Source organism: Anolis sagrei, chromosome 6, assembly GCF_037176765.1.
Source record: "Anolis sagrei isolate rAnoSag1 chromosome 6, rAnoSag1.mat, whole genome shotgun sequence".
Lineage (NCBI taxonomy): Eukaryota > Metazoa > Chordata > Lepidosauria > Squamata > Dactyloidae > Anolis > Anolis sagrei.
Genome location: NC_090026.1, coordinates 7,283,507 through 7,306,421, shown reverse-complemented (window position 1 = coordinate 7,306,421; position 22,915 = coordinate 7,283,507). Strand labels below are relative to the sequence as shown.

Below are 22,915 nucleotides of genomic sequence, written 5' to 3'. Positions count from 1 at the left end.
GCTTTCCACCTACATCCCGAGTCCCCCTTTGGGGGGGAGCAGGGTGGGGTATAAATATAGGAAATAAATAAATAAATATGCAACAGTGAAGCCAACAGGAAATTGAAAGTCACCTGGGAAGGTCAAGAACTTCAACATTGTTTCCATCCTAAATAACTCGGTGTCACCTTAGATTGAACACTAGCATATAGGAAACACTGCTTGACCACCAAGCACAAAGTATCTGCACGCAATAACATCCTGCAGAAAGTTACTGGCAGCAGATGGGGTGCAGACCCAAAATTATTAAGAACATCAGATTCCATCTGAACATGAGGAAGAACTTCCTGACTGTGAGAGCCGTTCAGCAGTGGAACTCTCTGCCCCAGAGTGTGGTGGAGGCTCCTTCTTTGGAAGCTTTTAAACAGAGGCTGGATGGCCATCTGTCAGGGGTGATTTGAATGCAATATTCCTGCTTCTTGGCAGGGGGTTGGACTGGATGGCCCATGAGGTCTCTTCCAACTCTTTGATTCTATGATCAGCCCTGGCCTTGTCTTACTCAGCTGCTGAGTATGCCTGCCCTGTTTGGCATAAGTCTGCCCATGCAAAGCAGGTGAACATAGCCTTGAACGAAACATGCAGAATAATCACAGGATGTCTTAAACCTACACCTGTTGATAAACTCTACAGGCTAGCTGGCATTGCCCCCCTTGGTGTGCGATGGGAAGTTGCTGCTAAATGTGAGAGAAATAAGGTTGAACCCTGTGAAAGCCATCCACTGCATGGCTATCACCCTCCTCCCAATAGACGCAAATCAAGGAGATTTATGAGAACTACCACTCCTCTTGGTGTCCCCCCAGCAACAGGAAATCACAACTGGATGCCCCCCCTCCCAACAAGGGTCTTACTCCAGGGGCAAACCAAGAATGGGCAACTTGGAAGTCCCTGAACAGACTCAGAAGTGGAGTGGGCAGATCAAAAGACAACTCCGCATCTATATGCTTGTCCACTATGCCCTGCCTCGTGTACAGAGGATATATTATTGGAGGCTACAGACAATACCATTGCTGTTGCCTGTTTTTGGTCAAAAGATATTTAGCCGCCTGCGCTCCTTCTATTTTTATCAGTTTTATACTAATTTATGCAATGCTTTTGATACGAAATAAAGACTAGGACAGAAGTTACGCTCCACAAAGTTCTTGTATTAAAAATTAGTATGTGTGCTCCAAATGGCAATCCACGCATCTGTTCACAAATAACTGTCAAAAGAATATTGAAACAAGAGGAAAACCCAAGTCAGGTAGTTTGCAAAAGTTTATTTACACAAAGTTTATTAAAACCACAGAAGTCGGCATCAGAAAATATATAGAAATAAGCCTATTCTACAACCAAAATATTGAAATACAAACCTACTACTGGAAGGAAAAATGAGTGTGTCCTGGAGATTTTATTGATAGTCACCCGTTTTCAATATGAAGCGGATCACTGAGTCATCCTGGACAACAACAGTCCAGAGCAGTGGTTTCCAGCCTTTGGTCCTCCAATTGTTTTGGACTTCAACTCCCAAAAATCCCAGTCAGAATTGGGCAAGCTACAGTCCAAAACAATTGGAAGACCAAAGGTTGGGAACCACTGGTCCAGAGTGTTCGTGGCTTGAGAATGACATATTCCCAGCCAGAAGTAACAAACTAAACTTTTCCCCTTGATCTTACAAAGAGGATTTCTGGGAGCAGGAGATCTTACCTGAGGGAAAAAAATCCTTCCTCTTTCATTTTGCCTTTTTAAAGCAAAACGTGCATTGATATTTCATCTAACCATGGTTCAAGTGTGCTCGAGTGTGCCTTGTGTGTCTTTATAAGGAATCAGTTTGGGCAAAAACGGGGGGCAGCACTCGCTTGGAGTTGGCTTTGACCCAAGGGTGCTCCATCACCCCCTTCAGGGAGAGCCGTTCGGACGGGTTGTGGCGCAGCAGTTTTGAAATCAGGTCCCGGGGGCCTTCCGTCACAAACGATGGGAACTTGAGATCCACCTATCAAGAGGAGAGGAAAAATGGAATCAACATCAGACCTCAACTAGAAACGAATGACAGGTAAACGAAGAGGATTTAGCAGTTTGAGGAAGAAGCAAAACATCAATGTGTTGCCGAAGGCTTTCATACCCGGAATCACTGGGTTGCTGTGAGTTTTCTGGGTGGCATGGCCATGTTCCAGAAGCATTCTCTCCTGTAAACCTCACAACCTCTGAGAATGCCTGCCATAGATGTGGGTGAAAGGTCAGAAGAGAATGCTTCTGGAACATGTCCATACAGCTCGGAAAACTCACAGCAACCCAGTAAAATCTCCTGCATTCTCAAAGAAGATTTTTCCCTCCTCACAGAGAAGTATATTCAAGATTATTAGCACTTCTGGGCAAGAAGTCTCTGGCCCCGGGGTGTGGTGGAGGCTCCTTCTTTGGAAGCTTTTAAACAGAGGCTGGATGGCCATCTGTCAGGGGTGCTTTGAATGCAATTTTCCTGCTTCTTGGCAGAATGGGGTTGGACTGGATGGCCCATGAGGTCTCTTCCAACTCTATGATTTTATGAACCAAGACATTTCTGCATGATAATGGAATCACATAGTTGGAAGACACCATAAGGGCCATCAAGTCCAAGCCCATTCTGCCATGCAAGAAAACTCAATCAAAGCATCCCTTACAAATGACCATCCAGCCTCTGCTTTAAAAAAAAACTCCAGAGAAGGAGACTCCACCATGCTTCAAGGCAGCAGCATAATCCACTGCTGAACAGCTCTTATCATCGAAGTTCTTCCTAAGTTTGGGTGGAAACTCTTTTCCTGCAGTCTCCAGAGAAGCAGAGAACATGGCTGGAGCAATCTGAGGCACATTTAGCACTCCCATGAGGCACTTTTGTTGGGCGAGTGGGCTTAATAACAAAAGACCTTCCTCATAAATGTACAGCAGAGTAATTTATTAACAGCACTAGTAACCCAAAGTGATAAAAAGAACAAAACACCCAGACCAATGTTATCCCTTCCATAGGAGGCTTTTCTTTATAGCAAAATAATATGATCCAGCAATACATGGAGCGAGAGTTGCCAGATGTTCAAGCTGGGTTTAGAAAAGGCAGAGGAACGAGAGACCAGATTAACAATATCCGCTGGATAATGGAGAAAGGCAGGGAGTTTCAGAAAAACATCTACTTCTGCTTCATTGACTATTCTAAAGCCTTTGACTGTGTGGATCATAATAAATTGTGGCAAGTTCTTGGTGGGATGGGCATCCCAAGCCACCTTGTCTCTCTCTTGAGGAATCTGTACAAGGACCAAGTAGCAACAGTCAGAACTGACCACGGAACAACAGACTGGTTCAGGATTGGGAAAGGCGTACGGCAAGGCTGCATCCTCTCACCCAACCTTTTTAACTTGTATGCAGAACACATCATGCGATGTGCGGGGCTGGATGAATGCAAAGCTGGGGTGAAAATTGCTGGAAGAAACATTAACAACCTCAGATATGCAGATGACACCACTCTGATGGCCGAAAGCGAGGAGGAGCTGAGGAGCCTTCTAATCAAGGTGAAAGAAGAAAGCGCAAAAGCCGGGTTGCAGCTAAACGTCAAAAAAACCAAGATTATGGCAACAAGAATGATTGACAACTGGAAAATAGAGGGAGAAACCGTGGAAGCCGTGACAGACTTTGTATTTCTAGGTGCAAAGATTACTGCAGATGCAGACTGTGGCCAGGAAATCAGAAGACGCTTACTTCTTGGGAGGAGAGCAATGTCCAGTCTCGATAAAATAGTGAAGAGTAGAGACATCAGACTGGCAACAAAGATCCGCCTAGTCAAAGCCATGGTATTCCCTGTAGTAACCTACGGATGTGAGAGCTGGACCTTAGGGAAGGCTGAGCGAAGGAAGATCGATGCTTTTGAGCTGTGGTGTTGGAGGAAAGTTCTGAGAGTGCCTTGGACTGCGAGAAGATCCAACCAGTCCATCCTCCAGGAAATAAAGCCCGACTGCTCACTGGAGGGAAAGATACTAGAGACAAAGTTGAAGTACTTTGGCCACATCATGAGGAGACAGGAAAGCCTGGAGAAGACAATTATGCTGGGGAAAGTGGAAGGCAAAAGGAAGAGGGGCCGACCAAGGGCAAGATGGATGGATGGCATCCTTGAAGTGACTGGACTGACCTTGAGGGAGCTGGGGGTGGTAACGGCCGACAGGGAGCTCTGGCGTAGGCTGGTCCATGAGGTCACGAAGAGTCGGAGACGACTGAACGAATGAACAACAACAATATGATTGCACTATTTACAAGAACAAGGTTTCCATAACACAAATAAAGTTCAACCTTCACACTGGAGCTTCACACACAAGGCTTCTCTCACACTGAGGTTTACCTCACACTCCTCAGGATGACACTAGCTTTGGCCCACTAATTCTAACAGGCTTTGGCCTACTCACTCTCCTCAGAATGACACTAGCCCACTGACTCTTAACAGGATTCGGCCTACTAACTCTTTCAGTGTTTGCCTCTCACTTTTGTAATCAAAAATACCCAGTTAATTTTTAATATTTCTGACAACGTTGACTCCAGCAGCAGATCAAGTTCTCATCCTTAGTGGCTTTATTCCTTTCTCTAGTTCTCCTTTCATTAGGCACTTGTGTTTTCCTTCCCCTGTCTTGACCCACAAGTATCTCTGGGGCTAGAGTCCATGACCTGGAGGTACTGGTCTGGAGGCCAAGTCTGCAAGGTATGCTTGGGAGGACACCAGCTCACCTTGATGATGCGGCTATAGGTCTCCATGTTAGAGCTACTCTCAAAGGGCGGGCGGCCCACCAGCAACTCGTAACACAGAATCCCAATGCACCAGTGGTCAACCTTTTCATCGTGGGGACGGCCTTCTACCATCTCGGGGGGTAGGTAGTCCAGAGTGCCACACATGGTCTTCCTCCTGAGGCAGCAACGGAAGCAAGGATTACAACAGGAGAGACACACAGATAGCACAGAAACCCCCAAAAACAACACTAGGGAGAGAGGGGCCTCCATGCATACCCTCTAAAGCTCCTTCAAAGCATATAAGACAATTTTAGAACATTTTCTGCACTCCCCTGGACTATTAAAGGAAAAAAAGATTAAATGTAAACACTAGGAAGGACCTCCTAAGGGTGAGAGGTGTTCGGCAGTGAAATATGCTGCTTCAGTGTAGCAGTGTCTCCTTCTCTAGAGGTCTTTAAGCAGAGGCTGGATGGCTATCTGTCAGGAGGGTTTTGATTGTGTTTTCATGCCTGGCAGTATGGGATTGGGCAGGATGGGCCTTGCGACCTCTTCCAACAATATGGTTCCAATTTCTTTGGCAAATGAATATATATTCCACTTTTAGTCTGCCCCTACTACAGCTCCGTCCTCATAATGCCCCTCATGAAGGTTTAACCCCACTGTCCTGCCCTTTTGAGTTCCCCCCTCTGAAACACATTCTCCCTTAGAAACTTATTCTGACTACCTCATCCAGGGTTTTATTAATTTTATTTCTAGTGCATTTGGCCCACCCACTGTGTCCCATTTCTCTTTCATGTCATTTTGGAACTGTTTATTCTATTTTGTTATGTATTTATTTTGATGGTATTTTTGCTTCTTTGTATTTTATTTTGCTGCATTTGTATTTTATTTGTTGTAATTTTGAGCCTGGCCTCATGTTAGCTGCCCCGAGTCCCCTTTGGGGAGATGGTGGCAGGGTATAAATAAAGATTATTATTATTTTACTGACACAAAAGCACAGTATGTGACAGCAAACAAGATCTATATGCTGGATTCCGCATCACAAGATCACAAGTCGAACACTTCCCAAGCGTCTAGGACTGTGTGATATATTTTCGAATGATGTGCGCAGATCCAAGTAAGGTGGCCCTTTGCAGTTGACAGATCGTGATTTTGTCGATATTTATTGTTTCCAAATGCCAGCTGAGATTTTTGGCATGGCACCCATTATTATTATTATTGTTGTTGTTGTTGTTGTTGTTAGAAACGCAACAAGATGGGTCCACAGACAAGATCACTCTGCTGGCTGTTGTACTGGATATTATTATTATTATTATTATTATTAATAATAATAATAATAATAACAACAACCATTTCACCTCCACAGTGGCCTTTTTTAACCAGTAGTAGGCCATTAAATTAGGTTGCTCTGTGGGGGAGGCTTATTCAGGTCTAAAATTGTCTAGAGCAGTCCACCGAGGTGGTGCAGCTGGTATTCATGACGCTTAAGGGAGAATAAAAACCCTTCAAATCAATTGGAGGGCCAGTGTAACAAGCTAACTCTCATTAGTTGTCTCCCTCCACCCAAACCCACGCTCCATGGTGGCATCATAACAGAAGATGGCACTTGCCTGAGGGAGGGGGCATGGACAGACCATCCAAAGTCGGCAATCTTCAGCTCCCCTTTGAGCCCCATCAACAAATTCTCTGGCTTGATGTCCCGGTGGATCACCTTCTTACTATGGCAGTACTGGAGGGCATCGGCCAACTCTTCCATGTACTATATCAAGGAGGCAAACAAGTGCTATTTGAGAGAAATGTAACCATCATCCCTGTTCTACTGAAGCAACACACTGGAGAGAACCAGAGTCCTTTCACACAATTTGATTATGTTATTATTCCAACATAGCTGCCATGGCGGCACCCTAAGGTGTCTTGGGGTTGGATGTGGAGGGAGGAGTATTTCAGCAAGCTCCAATGACTTTTCATAGTTCTTTTGGAATAACTTCTCTAGCATCAGGATGTGCAAATAGCAACAAAGGAAGGAATTTTGCAAATGCAAATCCATGAGCCAACAAGGACATGCAGCCAATGGGATGCTGGCCTGCATAATAGGAGCATAGTGTCTAGATCCAGGGAAGTCTTGCTACCTCTCTATTCTGCCTTGCTCAGACCACATCTGGAATATTGTGTTCAGAGGAGGGCGACAAAATGATCAAAGGTCTGGAGAACAAGCCTTATGAGGAGTGGCTTAAAGAGCTGGGCTTGTTTAGCCTGCAGAAGAGAAGTCTGGGAGGAGACATGATAAGGGACATGGATAAATATCTGAGGGGAAGTCATAGGGAGGAGGGAGCAAGCTTGTTTTCTGCTGTCCTGGAGACCAGGACGCAATGGAACAATGGCTTCAAATGACAGGAAAGGGGATTCTACCTGAACATTAGGAAGAACTTCCTCAGTGTGAGGAGACCTGCTCAACAGTGGAACTTTCTGCCGCAGAGTGTGATGGAGGCTCCTTCTTTGGAGGCTTTTAAGCAGAGGGTGGATGGCCATCTGTTGGGGATGGTTTGAATGTGATTTTCCTGCTTCTTGGCAGAATGGAGTTGGACTGGATGGCCCACAAAGTCCCTTCCAACTCTAGGATTCTCTGTTAGTGTTCTCCTTCAATAGCATCATAATGCTATACTTGGATAGCATTAAAGGACTCTGATCCCAAACCACAACCTAAAAATTGAAGCTAAAAATATTCAGTCCCTTGATTTATATCCTGGTCTTCTTCCAACCCCAACAGTGGGACTCAAGCCAGCTTACTGAATAAAGAGAATGACAAGAAAGATATTGGACACTAAGGAGATCCATCATTCTAGTGATTAACTCAACCACACTTGGACATGCCAGGAAGCAAGGAAAGGTACCTACACCCCCTTGCTTCCACCTGCAAGGCTTGGAAAGTGTTTTTGGACTACATATCCCACAAATCCCCATCAGCAAGGGCCAGTGGTTCCTCTCAGAGACCTCCTCCCAGTGTGGTTACACTGGTAGAGCATTATGGGAAATATAATTTAAAAAGTAGTATTTTCGATAGTCAGCCCCCAAGTTACAAACATCCGACTACCAAATGACTCATAGTTTAGAATGGGGCTGAGACAACAGGAAGTGGGAGAAATCTACCCCTCAGAAAAGAAATCCACTCCTGAAAGAGTTACTATAAAGAAAAGGTGTCTTAGCTGAAGCTTTATCACCAATCCTTGTTTCCACAACAAGTCATTTTTTTTTCAAAATCCAATTCTGACAAGGACATAAAGTGAGGTGAGATCTCCTGATCAGGGGCAGAGACAGAAAAACAAACACCACAGGGAAGTTAACCCTTCCTATGGTGTTCAAAACATATATATGAATTTGTGTGTAAGTTGGAACAGGTGCATTTTTAAAGTGAAACTCCACCCCCCCCCCCACATATATATATATATACACTAGCCGTCCCCTGCCACGCGTTGCTGTGGCCCACATGGGGGTTCTGTGTGGGAGGTTTGGCCCAATTCTATCGTTGTTGGGATTCAGAATGCTCTGTGATTGTAGGTGAACTATAAATCCCAGCAACTATAACTCCCGAATGTCAAGATTTTATTTTCCCCAAACTCTACCAGTGTTCACATTTGGGCATAATGAGTATTCATGTAGAGGCTGGTCCAGATCCATCATTGTTTGAGTCCACAGTTCCCTCTGGATGTAGGTGAACTACAACTCCAAAACCAAAGGACACTGCCCACCAAACCCTTCCAGTATTTTCTGTTGCTCATGGGGGTTGTGTGTGGGAAATCTGGCTCAATTCTATGCTTGGTGGAGTTCAGAATGCTCTTTGATTGTAGCTGAACTATAAATCCCAGCAACTACAACTCCCAAATGACAAAATCAATTTTTTTGAGTGAAGGACATACATTGGGTTGTTAGGTGTGCCGTGTCCAAATTTGGTGTCAATTCCCCCAGTGGTTTTTGAGTTCTGTTAATATCACAAACGAACATTACATTTTTATTTATATAGATATATATATATGGAGCTGGACTTGCACTTTAAAAATGCACCTGTTCCAACTTACACACAAATTCAACTTAGGAACAAACCTACAGAATCTTGTTCATATCCTTCTGTTGCATGTGTTGCCTCTGCCAAGATGTCTAAGATTTCAAGGAAGCTAAACATGTTACACGCAGTAAGATCAGAGATGGAGTTCTCACTGTCGCAGTTCTCTGCTCATCGAAGCGCTGGTGTTTCTGCAGCTCTTTGTAAAGCTCCCCTCGAGGGGCATACTCCAGGATCAGGTACACTCGCTTGCGATCATGGAAGTAGTTATAGAGGCGCAGGATATTGGGGTGACTGTGGAAAAAGGAAGGTATATCTGAATCAGCCCCCAGGAAACAGCAGAAAAAGAGAAGGTTGTAAAACCATCTGAATAATTCATGAATAGGTTTGGATTGGAAGGAGCTTGGGGTCTCTCTTCCAACTCTGATGCTTTCTCCAGTGAAATATCTGTGCCCAATGGACCTTCCCACCAATTGCTACTAAATTATTCAAATATATATGTGCGTATGTGTGTGTGCGCATGCATACACACACACACACACACACACACACACACACACACACACACTCCTTTTGGCTGTTTGACAGATTTAATAAAACTTTCTAATAGTCTAATATTTTTAATTCTCCAAACAGAATCAATGGCCATTCGTAACAAAATTTATTTATTTATTTATGGCATTTATATGCCGCCCTTCTTACCCCAAAGGGGACTCAGAGCGGCTTACAATATATATTTTCATACAATATATTATATTATTAGCATAGTACAATATCATTATTATATATTACTATATTGCACTATACCATTATATTGTAATATTACATGTAATATACATATATAATTATAATTATAATATTGTATTATTATTACTAGTATTATATTGTATTACATTACAATATTATAAATATTATATGTATATACAATATACTATATTATATACAAAATATACTATATTATATAATATATAATTTGTAGATAATATACTATATTATATACAAAATCCTGGGGGACATGAGAGAAGCCTCCTCGCAGGATTGCAAGACATCCGGGCGTCCCCTGGGCAACGTCTTCGTAGACGGCCTATTACAGGGAAAACCATCTGATCCCTAATCCATCTAAAACACAGACATGCGCCTTTCACCTTAAGAACAGACAAGCATCTCGAGCTCTGAGGATTACCTGGGAAGGAATCCCACTGGAGCATTGCAGCACATCCAAATACCTGGGAGTCACTTTGGACCGTGCTCTGACCTACAAGAAGTACTGCCTGAATATCAAGCAAAAAGTGTGTGCTAGAAACAACATCATACGAAAGCTGACTGGCACAACCTGGGGATCACAACCAGACACAGTGAAGACATCTGCCCTTGCGCTATGCTACTCTGCTGCTGAGTATGCATGCCCAGTGTGGAACACATCTCATCACACTAAAACAGTGGATGTGGCTCTTAATGAGACATGCCGCATTATCACGGGGTGTCTGCGACCCACACCACTGGAGAAATTACACTGCTTAGCCGGTATTGCACCACCTGACATCCGCCGGGGAGTAGCAGCCAATAGTGAAAGGACCAAGGCAGAGACATCTCCAGCTCATCCCCTGTTTGGGTATCAGCCAGCACGTCAACGACTTAAATCAAGACATAGTTTTCTTAGAACTACAGAGACACTCGCTGGAACACCCCAGCAAGCGAGAGTCCAAAAGTGGCAGGCCCAAACCCAGCACCTCAATTCATGGGTGATACCAGATGAGAGACTCCCCCCTGGGCACACAGAAGACTGGGCGACTTGGAAGGCGCTGAACAGATTGCGCTCTAGCACCACGAGATGCAGAGCCAATCTTCAGAAATGGGGCTACAGGGTGGAATCCTCGGCATGCGAGTGCGGAGAAGAACAAACCACTGACCACCTGCTGCAATGCACCCTGAGCCCTGCCACATGCACGATGGAGGACCTTCTTGCGGCAACCCCAGAGGCACTCCAAGTGGCCAGATACTGGTCAAAGGACATTTAACCAAATACCAAATTTACAAAATCTGTGTGGGTTTTTTTTCTTTCTTTTTTTTCTTTTTCTTTTTAATCTCTGTGTTTGTTTTGCTCTGTTGGAATTGTAATACAATGGTTGCTGATGACACGATAAATAAAATAAATAAATAAATAAATACAAAATCCTGGACTTGTAGTTTGGTGAACTCTTTGGCAGAGGAGACTAAACACCTTAATAAAGGTAAAGGATTCGTCTTGACATTAAGCCTAGTTGGGTCCGACTCTGGGGGTTGGTGCTCATCTCCATTTCTAAGTTGAAGAGCCAGCATTGTCAGTGGACACCTCCAAGGTCATGTGGCCGGCATGACTGCATGGAGCACCATTACCTTCCTGCAGAGGCGATACCTATTGATGTACTCACATTTGCATGTTTTCAAACTGCTAGGTTGGCAGAAGCTGGGGCTAACAGCGGGAGCTCACGCCACTCCCCAGATTCGAACTGCCAACCATTCAGCGGGTTAAACAGCTCAGCAGTTTAACCCACTGTGCCACCAGGGACTCCATAAAGACCTTATAAAACTACAATTCCAATGATTCCTTAGGATTGAGCCATGGGGGTTAAAGCGGTGTCAAACTGCATTGATTCTACAGTATAGATGCAGTTTTGGAGTTGTTACTTCCCAATTTGAAGAAGAGATCTGTTGCATCAATGCAATGTTTCTTCTAAGATGCCCAGTGGGACCTTTGGAGCCTTGGCCTGTGTTTCATCCCAGAGTGTAAGCTTCCCCTTGGGTTTCTAAGTGCTCACCAGCCAAAATGGTTACACATTGACCCAGCCGTTTGCCTCCCTTTTACCTGAGGTGACACTGGATCTCAATCTCCCGGCGCAGCTGATGCTCCACGCCATCCTTCTCAATGTGGGATTTGAAGAGCACCTTGAGAGCCACAATGAACTTGGTTTCTTTCAAACGGGCCAGGTAGACATTGCCAAACTTCCCTTTGCCCAGCGGCCTTCCGATCTCAAAGTCATTAATGGTGAACTCCCGCTGTGTCCTGAATTCCAAGAGAATTTGAGGAGGAAAAAAAGGAGAACAGGAGCTTTCACTGGAAGCCAGAACTTGCAGAGACAGTCCCCCTTCCCCAGTTCCCTCCAAATGGTTTGATATTTCACTGCTTGAAGCACACCATTCCCTATTAGGCCTGAGATCAATTGGTGGGGATACAGCATACTGTGGGAGAGACTGGAGAAACTGGGTTGCTGTGAGTTTTCTCAGCTGTATGGCCACATCTATGACAGGCATCCTCAGAGGTTGTGAGGCTTGTTGGAAACGAAGCAAGTAAGGTTCATATATCTGTGGAATGTCCAGAACAGAAAGAACTCTTGTCTGTTTGAGGCAAGTGTGAATGCTGCAATAGCACTGAATAGCCTTGCAGCTTCAAAGCTTGGCTGCTTCCTGTCTGGGGGAATCCTTTGTTGGGAGATGATTAGCTGGCCTTGATTGTTTCTTGTCTGAAAATCCACTGAATAGCCTTGCAGCTTCAAAGCTTGGCTGCTTCCTGTCTGGGGGAATCCTTTGGTTTTGATCTATAAAGCCCTAAACGACTCCGACCCAGTCTACCTGTCCGAACTGATTCTCCCCTATGAACCATCAAGGTTATTAAGATCCTCCGGAGGGGCCCTGCTCTCAGTCCCACCACCCTCGCAGTCGCGCTTGGTGGGGATGAGACAGGGCCTTCTCGGTGGTGGCTCCCCGGTTCTGGAACTCCCTTCCAGTAGAGATCCAATCTGCCCCCTCCCTCCTGACTTTCAGGAAATTACTAAAGACCTGGCTCTGGAATGTGGCTTTTGAGGACTGAATCTTTGATGAACTGTGACTACGACTGCGACTGCGATTGTATTGACGTTCTGGCCTGGGTAATTGTAATGATGATGTTTTATTGTATTTTATTGTTTTGTTTTAATCTTTAATGATGTTGCACTCGGTTGTATTTGTATATTTTGTAATTGCATATATGCTGTAAACCGACCTGAGTCCCTCGGTTGAGGTGAGAAGGCCAGTATAGAAAACTTCCAAATAAATAAATAAATAAATTTGTTGCAAGGTATTTAGCTGACCTTGATTGTTCGTCTGAAATTCCACTGTTTTTGAGTGTTGCTCTTTATTTACTGTCCTGATTTTAGAGTTTTTTTAAATACTGGTGGCCAGATGTTGTTCACTTTCATGGTTTCCTCTTTTCTGTTGAAACTGTCCACATGCTTGTAGGTTGCAACATCGGGAGACAATGCTTCTGGAACATGACCATACAGCCCAGAAAACTCACAGTAATCCAGTTATTCCGGCCATGAAAGCCTTTGACAACAGACTGGAGAATGTTTTTTCTGTAATGACACACTTTCTGTAGAACTATTTGTTTTGGCACCAAGTTAACACACATTTTTATTATTACTAAAGCTGTGGGCATGGCTCTAGTGATTTCATCTAATTTGTACATTTACATTTGTAATGTGTATAACAGCCTAATAGACCATAACATATTCATGTCCTTTGCATTTTTCATTAACTTCATCGTATTCTATCCTGTGCCGCTTTGTAGAGCCTTCATGTGAAATTAGGGAAAGGGTTCCTCTCTTTAATCATTGTGCACCACAAGCAACACCTGCTGAAATTTCCTCCTGGAAAAGACTATTAAAGGGATAGTAACGGTGTCCTTATTTCACCTTGCAATCCTAGTCCTAGGAGAGAAGGCAGGATATACCTATTAATAAGCAGACTTAAAAGGAAACTCACTCAGACTCTTCTTTTGCCGAAGTGGCAGCAGAATCTGGCTGAATAGGCACCCTGCCTGGGGCAGCTGTAAAGAAACAACAAAGCTGGATTATCCCAGTGAAAATTAAAAACTCCAAACACTAAGATAGACTAATAACAACAACAACTGCAAAGACTCTGGCACAAGCCAGTAAAGGTGGTCCCAGTGGTGATCGGCACACTGGGTGCAGTGCCTAAAGACCTTGGCCTGCACTTAAACACAATCAGCGCTGACAAAATTACCAGCTGCCAGCTGCAGGCCACCTTACTGGGATCTGAACACATTATTCGCCAATACATCACACAGTCCTAGACACTTGGGAAGGGTCCGGTGTGTGATCCAACACAAAAGCCAGCAGAGTGATCTTGTTTGCTGTGGACTCATCTTGTTGTGTTTCAAATAATAACTTTATTCTTGTATCCCACCTCCATCTTCCCAAAGGGACTTGGGGCAGTTTACATGGGGACCAAGCCCAATATAAACAAAGGTTACAAAGTAACACAATTAAAAACATACAATAAAATATATTAAAACAATTAAAAGACATCATAAAAACGAACCAAACATCAAACAACCAGTAGTCGAAAGAAGTGGGCATGTGCAGATTTGAGAGTAATAAGGCAAGACAAGAGCTTGTGCAAATGCAAACTGTAGAACCAGGGCTGGGAATAAAGTGCTGGAGCTAGACAGACTTCACCAGTATGAATGAATGAATGAATGAATAGTTTATTGTACTAGCGATAGACCATGACATCAATAATATACTAACTTTATAAACACTTTCCAATATAAACCTTAAAACGTAACAAGAATTAAAACTAAAACAAGTTCTTTAAAATTATTAAAGCAGAGGCATGACAATGACAGTGTCTCCTTTGTGTCAATCCAAACAGTCATCAGTAGCTAAACCATTATTCAAAGGCAGATTGGAACTAACTCAACGACTCAAAAGGAAAAATCTGTTCTTGGGGACCTGTTAACACATGATCGCCAACAATTCATAGATGAATACTGAGTCGAGCATGAACGAGGAGGGCTACAAGATGGGGAAGATGACAAGTAAAGAATGAAAGCAAGAGCAGACATGTCAGGACAGGCTGCAGAATTTGGCTTTTCTCTGAGTTGACAAAGGAGGGTCAGTGAAATGAATGCAAACAACTTCTAAACTTTGAAATCAATTTGCAGCATCTGAAGAAAGCTGAGGGCAAAAGTGGCAAGCAAGAGAAGGAAACCAGGGAATTTCAATCACATCTGAAAATTGGGATGTCCCATTAATTGAGACAGTTGGAGAATGGGCAAACGCTCCATTGTAGTATACAGAAGGCCATTTCTCAATCTGCAAGGCCTCAATGTGTCTTCTATTTTCAACCCTCCCAGGCAGATAGAGGACTCACGTGGGTTCTGGGCAGTTGGGGTCCTGAGAGTGGACTTTGCAGTGTTGGCAATAGCTCTTTGCATCAAAAGCGACCCAGAAGGAGTACTAGACGTGGCACTGTTATCCTTACAGGGAATCCGCTGAACGCCTGTCAGGCTGCTGTTTTGGTACTGGGGAAAAATGGGAAGGCAAGTCCAGACTGTTTTTTAAATGTTTATTTACTTGTAAAGCACTTTTCTCACCCCAGTGGGGCCTCAAAGTGGTTTCCAACATAATTATGGCAAAATTTAATGCCTCACATACAGAAGCCTAACATAACTATAATAACATAATTCTCAATTAAATCATAAACCATGACATCATTTAACAAAATGTGGAATTAAAAACATATCAATACAAACAATTAAAATTACCGTATATACTCGAGTATAAGCTGACCCAAATATAAGCCAAGGCACCTAATTTTACCACAAGAAACTTGGAAAATGTATTGACTCGAGTATAAGCCGAGGGTGAAAAATGCAGATGCTACTGAAAATCATCAGTAGGTTAAATGTTTTTGTGTATTTACATAAAACTGTAATTTAAGATAAAACTATCCAACTCTGATGAAACCATTATTCTAATCTTCTTCAATGTCAATGTGCTTGCGTATTCTTCCAATAATAAGAGAGTAAAATAATAAATGTAATAATAATAATAATAATAATAATAATAGAGTAAATAATGGAAATTTAATAACAGTAATAGAGTAAAAAAATAAATGTAATAATAATAGAGTAAAATAATAAACGTAATAAATGTAATAAAAATAATACTAATAACAGAGTAAAATAATAAATAACCTTGACTCGAGTATAAGCCTAGAATAACCTTTTTAGCCTAAAAAGGGGACTGAAAAACTAGGCTTATACTCGAGTATATACAGTACATAATCCAACAATCGCAATCCAGGCCATTCCACAAAATCCCTGAGTATATATAAAATGAAGTCGAACCGCAACAAACACATCTTGTTACTTGATTTGATATGCTAGAATCCAAGGACTAAGGCAATTAACATCTTAGTACAATAGTTCCAAGGCAAATCTCCAATTAAATTAGTAGCACAGCATCTTATCACAAACTCCAAACCTTAATTCATTTGCTGTGACAACTTGCACGCCTATGGATTTTCTTAGATAACTTCCTCCTTCCCTCCCTGAGGCATCAGGACTCACCCTCCACTCTCCTCTGCATCTACCTTATACCTAAATTTAAATAAACTAGACTTTTATTCTGTCTCTCTTAGTAAGTGAGAAGGAATCATTTCCTCATTTGACCTTAGAGAATAATTGCTTATCACAGTTAAATGTGGAGAACAGTGCTTCAGATAAGATTTTTGAGCAAGATAGTATGCTCATTCTCTCACTCTGTAAAGAACTATGGTTAGTACTTAATGCATAATGCTTAACAACAACATCCTGGCTCATCCTTAGATTTCAAGCTTTGTCTAGGAAACTTTCCAAATCAACAACACTACACCCCTTTTTTGCATATTGGAACTTCAGCACCAGCAGATATTCTCTCACTATATAGCCAATATGAGTAGAAGCAGAACACATCTTACTTTAGAGAGACTACTGTAGATGCTGCTCACATTCTCCTTATTTGCCATCCTGGATGCTGATAGATTCTTTTCTTCTGCTTCCAATTAGCAGGCTCTAGAAAGGGGAAGAAAGGTGGCGGTGGTGTCCAGCACCTCGCCAAAAAGAATCCAAGATTCCTGTTGCTTTAGGGACTAAGTCCTAAAAGACTCTCTGGCATTCAGTGTAATGCAGGTCAATTCTGGATCTGTAGACAAAAAAAAGAACCTGTTGCTGGAAGTGAAGATATACATATCAACAAATAGGCACAGAGGGAAGCCTTGTGGTGTATGCCTGATGTTGTGTTTTCGCCTTTGTTTCATGGCTGTATGCCAGGCATGGGCAAATTTTGGCCCTCCCTCTAGGTATTTTGGACTTCCACAATTCCTAACAGCCTACTAGCTGTTAGGAATTGTGGGAGTTGTGAAGTTCAAAACACCTGGAGGGAGGGCCAAAATTTGTCCATACCTGCTCTACGTAGTTCAATGTATTTTGGTTCCTGCTGCATGAAGAGGTCCCTCCTGGCTTTCCCCACAAGTAATTTTTGCTATTGTCCCTTTTTCTGCCTCAAGAGGCCTTAATAATAATAATAATAATAATAATAATAATAAACCTTTATTTATACCCCGCTACCATCTCCTCCTGCAGGACTCGGTGTGGCTTACAAGAGGCCGAGCCCAAATACATCAGAAACAAAAAACACAACAACAACAATACAGTACAACAATAAATAACTCATAGCAAAGCAAAACAATAACAAAAATCCCGACACATTTAAAAACCTGTGGCAGGGCCAAATGTAATGGTTAAAATTTTTAAAAATGCTGGGCATGTCCAGGTGAAATAGGATGGATATTTTAGGGATAAGTGGGTGTGCAGACAATTCTAACTCTCTCGTAAAGTGCATTTGGGACAAGTTTCTTGGGATACCTTAATCTGGGAAGGCACACTGGAACATCCATGTTTTGAAGCTCCTTTTAAAGACTGCCAATGTTGGGGCATGCCTGATGTCCTTGAGGAGGGAGTTCCAGAGTCGTGGGGCCACCACCGAGAAGGCCCTGGCCCTTGTTCCTACCAATCGCGCTTGCGATGCAGGTGGGATCGTGAGCAGGGCCTCTCCAGATGAACAACTTTACATTTACAAGTCAGCATTCTCTCCCTACCAAATTTGGGTCACATACAAACAATTTACAGACCCACTAAGAAAATCCAACAAATGCTACATTCAGCAAAGGAGAAGAGGGATCATCTTACTTCTGCAGGTGTCTACTGTATACCATGCAGCTGCGGACAAGTCTACATCGGGACCCCCAAATGCAGCAGCATTGCCCAGGCACGAATCAAGGAACACGAAAGGCACTGCAGACTACTTCAACCAGAGAAATCAGCCATAGCAGAGCACCTGATGAACCAATCTGGACACAGCATATTATTTGAGAACACAGAAATGCTGGACCGCTCTAACAATGACCATGTCAGACTACACAGAGAAGCCATTCAAATCCACAAGCATGTGGACAATTTCAACAGAAAGGAGGAAACCATGAAAATTAACAATGATGGCCGAAAGCGAGGAGGAGCTGAGGAGCCTTCTAATCAAGGTGAAAGAAGAAAGAGCAAAAGCTGGGTTGCAGCTAAACATCAAAAAACTCAAGATTATGGCAACAAGAATGATTGACAATTGGGAAATAGAGGGAGAAAATATGGAGGCTGTGACAGACTTTGTATTTCTAGGTGCAAAGATGACTGCAGGTGCAGACTGTGGCCAGGAAATCAGGAGACGCTTACTTCTTGGGAGGAGAGCAAGGACCAATTTAGATAAAATAGTGAAGAGTAGAAACATCAGACTGGCAACAAAGATCCGCCTAGTCAAAGCCATGGTATTCCCTGTAGTCACCTACGGATGTGAGAGCTGGACCTTAGGGAAGGCTGAGCGAAGGAAGAGAGATGCCGGCGTATCCGCCTTTGTTGCAATCTCAAAAGTGGACTGAACAAATGAACAACATATAATATATATGATATTATAATGTAATGCAATATAATACTAATAATAATATATTATAATTATATAATATGATATTATAATTAGCCACCTACGGATGTGAGAGCTGGACTATAGGGAAGGTTGACCGAAGGAAGATTGATGCTTTTGAGCTGTGGTGTTGGAGGAAAGTTCTGAGAGTGCCTTGGACTGCGAGAAGATCCAACCAGTCCATCCTCCAGGAAATAAAGCCCGACTGCTCATTGGAGGGAAGGAGACTAGAGACAAAGTTGAAGTCCTTTGGCCACATCATGAGGAGACAGCAAAGCCTAGAGAAGACAATTATGCTGGGGAAAGTGGAAGGTAGAAGGAAGAGGGGCTGACCAAGGGCAAGATGGATGTATGGCATCCTTGAAGTGACTGGACTGACCTTGAGGGAGCTGGGGGTGGTGACGGCCGACAGGGAGCTCTGGCGTGGGCTGGTCCATGAGGTCACGAAGAGTCGGAGACAACTGAACGAATGAACAACAACATTGCAACCTGCTCTGCTACAGATATTTCTATATTGTAAGCCAGAAGCCTGGTGTTTATCAGGGCTTCCTAGGATGACTATTGTGTCAGGGTTTGGGCGCCATATTTGCGCCAAATAACTAGAATGGCTTCTTACTTCCATGGCAATTTGACATCAAGATGCAGGCAACGAGTTAGGGACCATATTAGGAACCAACGCCTTTGACTAGTGTGAATCATTCTGGAGAAAAAGGCCTAACACTGTAATGCCCAATCTCTAGTTTTCCAAGCGTTTTGGACTTGTTTCAGAAGCCTCACCTGATTCAGCTAAAGATGGGGGATTCTGGGAGCTGAAGTCCCACAATGAGGAAGACCAGAGTACCAAAGGCTGGAAGACACTGATTTAAGTCCAAGACTGGAAAGCGTTTCATTTAATCAGGCGGTTAAGCGGTTCCTGCTTAACTGCTCTTCTCTGTCCGTCTTTACCTGCATTGCCAGAAAGGGCAGAGAGTTTCATCTATGCTGATGATCGTGCCATTACTGCTCAAGCAGGGAGCTTTGAGATGGTTGAACAGAAGCTCTCCGAAGCTCTAGGTGCTCTTACTGCCTATTACAGGGAAAACCAGCTGATCCCCAACCCATCTAAAACACAGACATGTGCCTTTCATCTCAAGAACAGAGAAGCATCCCGAGCTCTGAAGATCACCTGGGAAGGAATCCCACTGGAGCATTGCAGCGCACCCAAATACCTGGGAGTCACTCTGGACCATGCTCTGACCTACAAGAAGCACTGCCTGAACATCAAGCAAAAAGTGGGTGCTAGAAACAATATCATACGAAAGCTGACTGGCACAACCTGGGGATCACAACCAGACACAGTGAAGACATCCGCCCTTGCGCTGTGCTACTCTGCTGCTGAGTATGCATGCCCAGTGTGGAACACATCTCACCATGCTAAAACAATGGATGTGGCTCTTAATGAGACATGCCGCATTATCACGGGGTGTCTGCACCCTACACCATTGGAGAAATTACACTGCTTAGCTGGTATTGCACCACCTGACATCCGCCGGGAAGTAGCAGCCAATAGTGAAAGGACCGAGGCAGAGACCTTTCCAGCTCATCCCTTGTTTGGGTATCAGCCAGCACGTCAACGACTTAAATCAAGAAATAGTTTTCTAAGATCTACAGAGACACTCGCTGGAACACCTCAGCAAGCGAGAGTCCAAAAGTGGCAGGCTCAAACCCAGAACCTCAATCCGTAGGTGGTATCAGATGAGACTCCCCCCTGGGCGCACAGAGGACTGGGTGACTTGGAAGGCGCTGAACAGACTGCGCTCTGGCACCACGAGATACAGAGCCAACCTTCAGAAATGGGGCCACAAAGTGGAATCCACGACATGCGAGTGTGGAGAAGAGCAAACCACCTGCTGCAATGCAACCTGAGCCTTGCCACATGCACCATGGAGGACCTTCTTGCAGCAACACCAGAGGCACTCCAAGTGGCCAGATACTGGTCAAAGGACATTTAATCAACTACCAAACTCACAAGTTTTGTATTTTGTCTGTTTGTTTGCTTTGTTCTGTTAGAAATGTAATATAATCGACTGGTTCCCCTGACACGATAAATACATAAATTTACCTGCACTTCCCCTTCAGCGTCTCACCACAAAGTGAAGACTCTTGCCTTTCAAATCTACCCTCCTGAAGCGTGATTGGCTGCCGGTACGGTGCGTGCGTGCCGTCACAAACGCGTCCCCTCATTGGGTGGCAAAGAGTCCCTCCTCCTTTTGCGCAACTAGTTTTTCGTTTCCTCATTGGATCAACCAGCCGTCTACAACACACGCCCCGCCCTCCTTCCTCCCCATTGGCCAAGCGTCCTCGCCCTCTCAACGAATTCGAACAAGTGGGAGGGAAGAGGCCGGATTTGGAGAACGATGTAAGGACGAAGCCGATTAGTGCGCTCATGAGGCGTGTAAGAAAGCTCCCTCGTGATTGGTCACAGGCTCGAGATGTCAGTCACCGAACGCTTAGCCAATAAGAGGAGAGAGATTGCAACAAAGGCGGATACGCCGACCATTTTGTGAACTGGAACGTTATGGATTGGAGGAAATAATGGGAGAAAAAAAGGGGCGGGAACATGTGACCTAGAAACAAGAATGGGCGTGGCCTAGATTTACTTGGCCAATCAGAGAGTAGAAAAGGCGTCCAATCGGATCGAAATGACGTAAGCTTGCCAGGCTTTGAGCAACCAATCATAACAGAATAAACAAAGAGCAGGAGCCGTGACGCACATAAGATAAATGGGGACTGAGCCATACTTCTACGAGGCGAGGGAGAGGACAAAATACTTGCGTTTGTAACTCACAATCACGTGATATCTATGGAATTGAACTCAATGAGCAAACTTGGTTCTATTTTTCACCCTTTTGATTTAAAGTGATCGCCAGTGGAATCAGAAAGGAGCAGGCCGGGGCGTTGCGCTCCCCGGCCAGCGGGAGACCCTAATCATGTCTCATGCCGTCTCCATTCATCATGTCACTGTTTCTCCCGGAGGAGGAACAGGTCAGGATATACCTCACTGACGATACCAAGGGATAGTAGGCGCCTGTGCTGACATTTTCACCACTGCCATCCAGATCACGGTGGCTAAAGAGGAACCCTTTCTCCCCGCTCTTCAACCAAAAGCCCTTTAAGGCTCCTTTCCCTGCCCTCCATAGCCCACCGTGTCAAATATTATCCCAGCTAAGCAGATCAGAAAGACGCCACTTCGATTTTCCCAGAGAGCCATGCGGTGTCCTTATTTGCATAAACTGCCCTGCGTCACGACTGAGGGACAAGGTGTGGGTGGCATCTCTTGCACCAACCAAAAAGGCAGCACTGTTTGCACCTAAATTACATTTTCTGGTTGCTGCAGAGATTCAAGGTTCAATCTAATAGCCAGAGTGTCACACTTAGTCCAAACAGACCTCACTACCTCTGAGGATGCTTGCCATAGATGCAGGCGAAACGTCAGAAGAAAATGCCTCTAGAACATGGCCATATAGCCCGGAAAATCCTACAAGAACCCAGTGATTCCCAGTGATGATTTTTTTAAATGCTGTTTATATTTAATCCTGTTTTAGTTTTTGCATATTTGTATGTTTTTAAATTGTATGCTGGACCTCACAAGTTCTGAGGATGCCTGCTATAGATCCAACAGTCACACTTGGTGGTCTTTGCTTCTTCCAACACGCTGATGTTTGTCCGCTTGTTTTCCAAAGAGATTTGTAGGATTTTCCAGAGGCAGAGCTGATGGAATTGTTCCAGGAGTTGCATGTGACGTCTGTAGACAGTCCACGTTTCGCAGGCATAGAGCAGGGTTGGGAGGACAATCGCTTTATAAAAAAGCACCTTGGTCTCCCTACAGATGTCCCAGTCCTCAAACACTCTGGTTCTAAGATACTAAGTGGAGTATCTTGCATTTGTCCCCAATCTGTGGCTAAGACTGGATGGAAACTCCCCCCGGGCACACAGAAGAATGGGCAACTTGGAAGGCACTGAACAGACTGCGCTCTGGGACCACAAGATGCAGGGCCAATCTTCAGAAATGGGGCTTCAAAGTGGAGTCCACGACACATGAGTGAGAAGAAGAGAAAACCACAGACCACTGATTACAATGTAATCTGAGCCCTGCCACATGCACGATGGAGAAACTTCTCACAGCTACACCAAGGCACTCCAAATGGCCAGCTTCTGGTCAAAGGACATTTAGTATCATGCCAAGCTTTTAACTTTGTTTGTGGGTTTTCTATACATTATAACTGCATTCTCAATT

The 22,915-nt window shown here is 43.9% G+C and overlaps 1 protein-coding gene and 1 non-coding gene across 2 annotated transcripts; both read right to left on the bottom strand.

Moving 5' to 3' along the window:
- Window positions 1-1,275: 1,275 nt before the first annotated feature.
- On the bottom strand, window positions 1,276-20,914 carry AURKB (aurora kinase B). Its single transcript, XM_060779940.2, has 9 exons — window positions 20,741-20,914; window positions 16,592-16,815; window positions 15,002-15,152; window positions 13,589-13,652; window positions 11,655-11,852; window positions 8,965-9,103; window positions 6,368-6,511; window positions 4,753-4,932; window positions 1,276-2,008 (listed from the first exon to the last, which is right to left on the bottom strand). The coding sequence occupies exons 2-9, from the start codon at window positions 16,637-16,639 to the stop codon at window positions 1,832-1,834; spliced, it is 1,101 nt and encodes a 366-aa protein (XP_060635923.2). The 5' UTR covers window positions 16,640-16,815; window positions 20,741-20,914; the 3' UTR covers window positions 1,276-1,831.
- Window positions 20,915-21,552: 638 nt separating this feature from the next.
- Window positions 21,553-21,686, bottom strand: LOC132779861 (U8 small nucleolar RNA). The gene has a single exon (XR_009631851.1). It is a non-coding gene; the product is annotated as a U8 small nucleolar RNA (small nucleolar RNA).
- Between the last annotated feature and the right edge of the window lie 1,229 nt (window positions 21,687-22,915).

Excerpts from the sequence above, each read along its gene's own strand:
- AURKB (XM_060779940.2), bottom strand. The coding sequence starts at position 16,639 with ATGGCAAATAAGGAGAATGTGAGCAGCATCTACAGTAGTCTCTCTAAA. Across the intron at positions 15,153-16,591 it reads TCTACAGTAGTCTCTCTAAA|TACCAAAACAGCAGCCTGAC; the intron begins GTAAGATGTGTT and ends ATTTTTCCCCAG. Across the intron at positions 6,512-8,964 it reads ATGAGCAGAGAACTGCGACA|TACATGGAAGAGTTGGCCGA; the intron begins GTGAGAACTCCA and ends TCCTTGATATAG.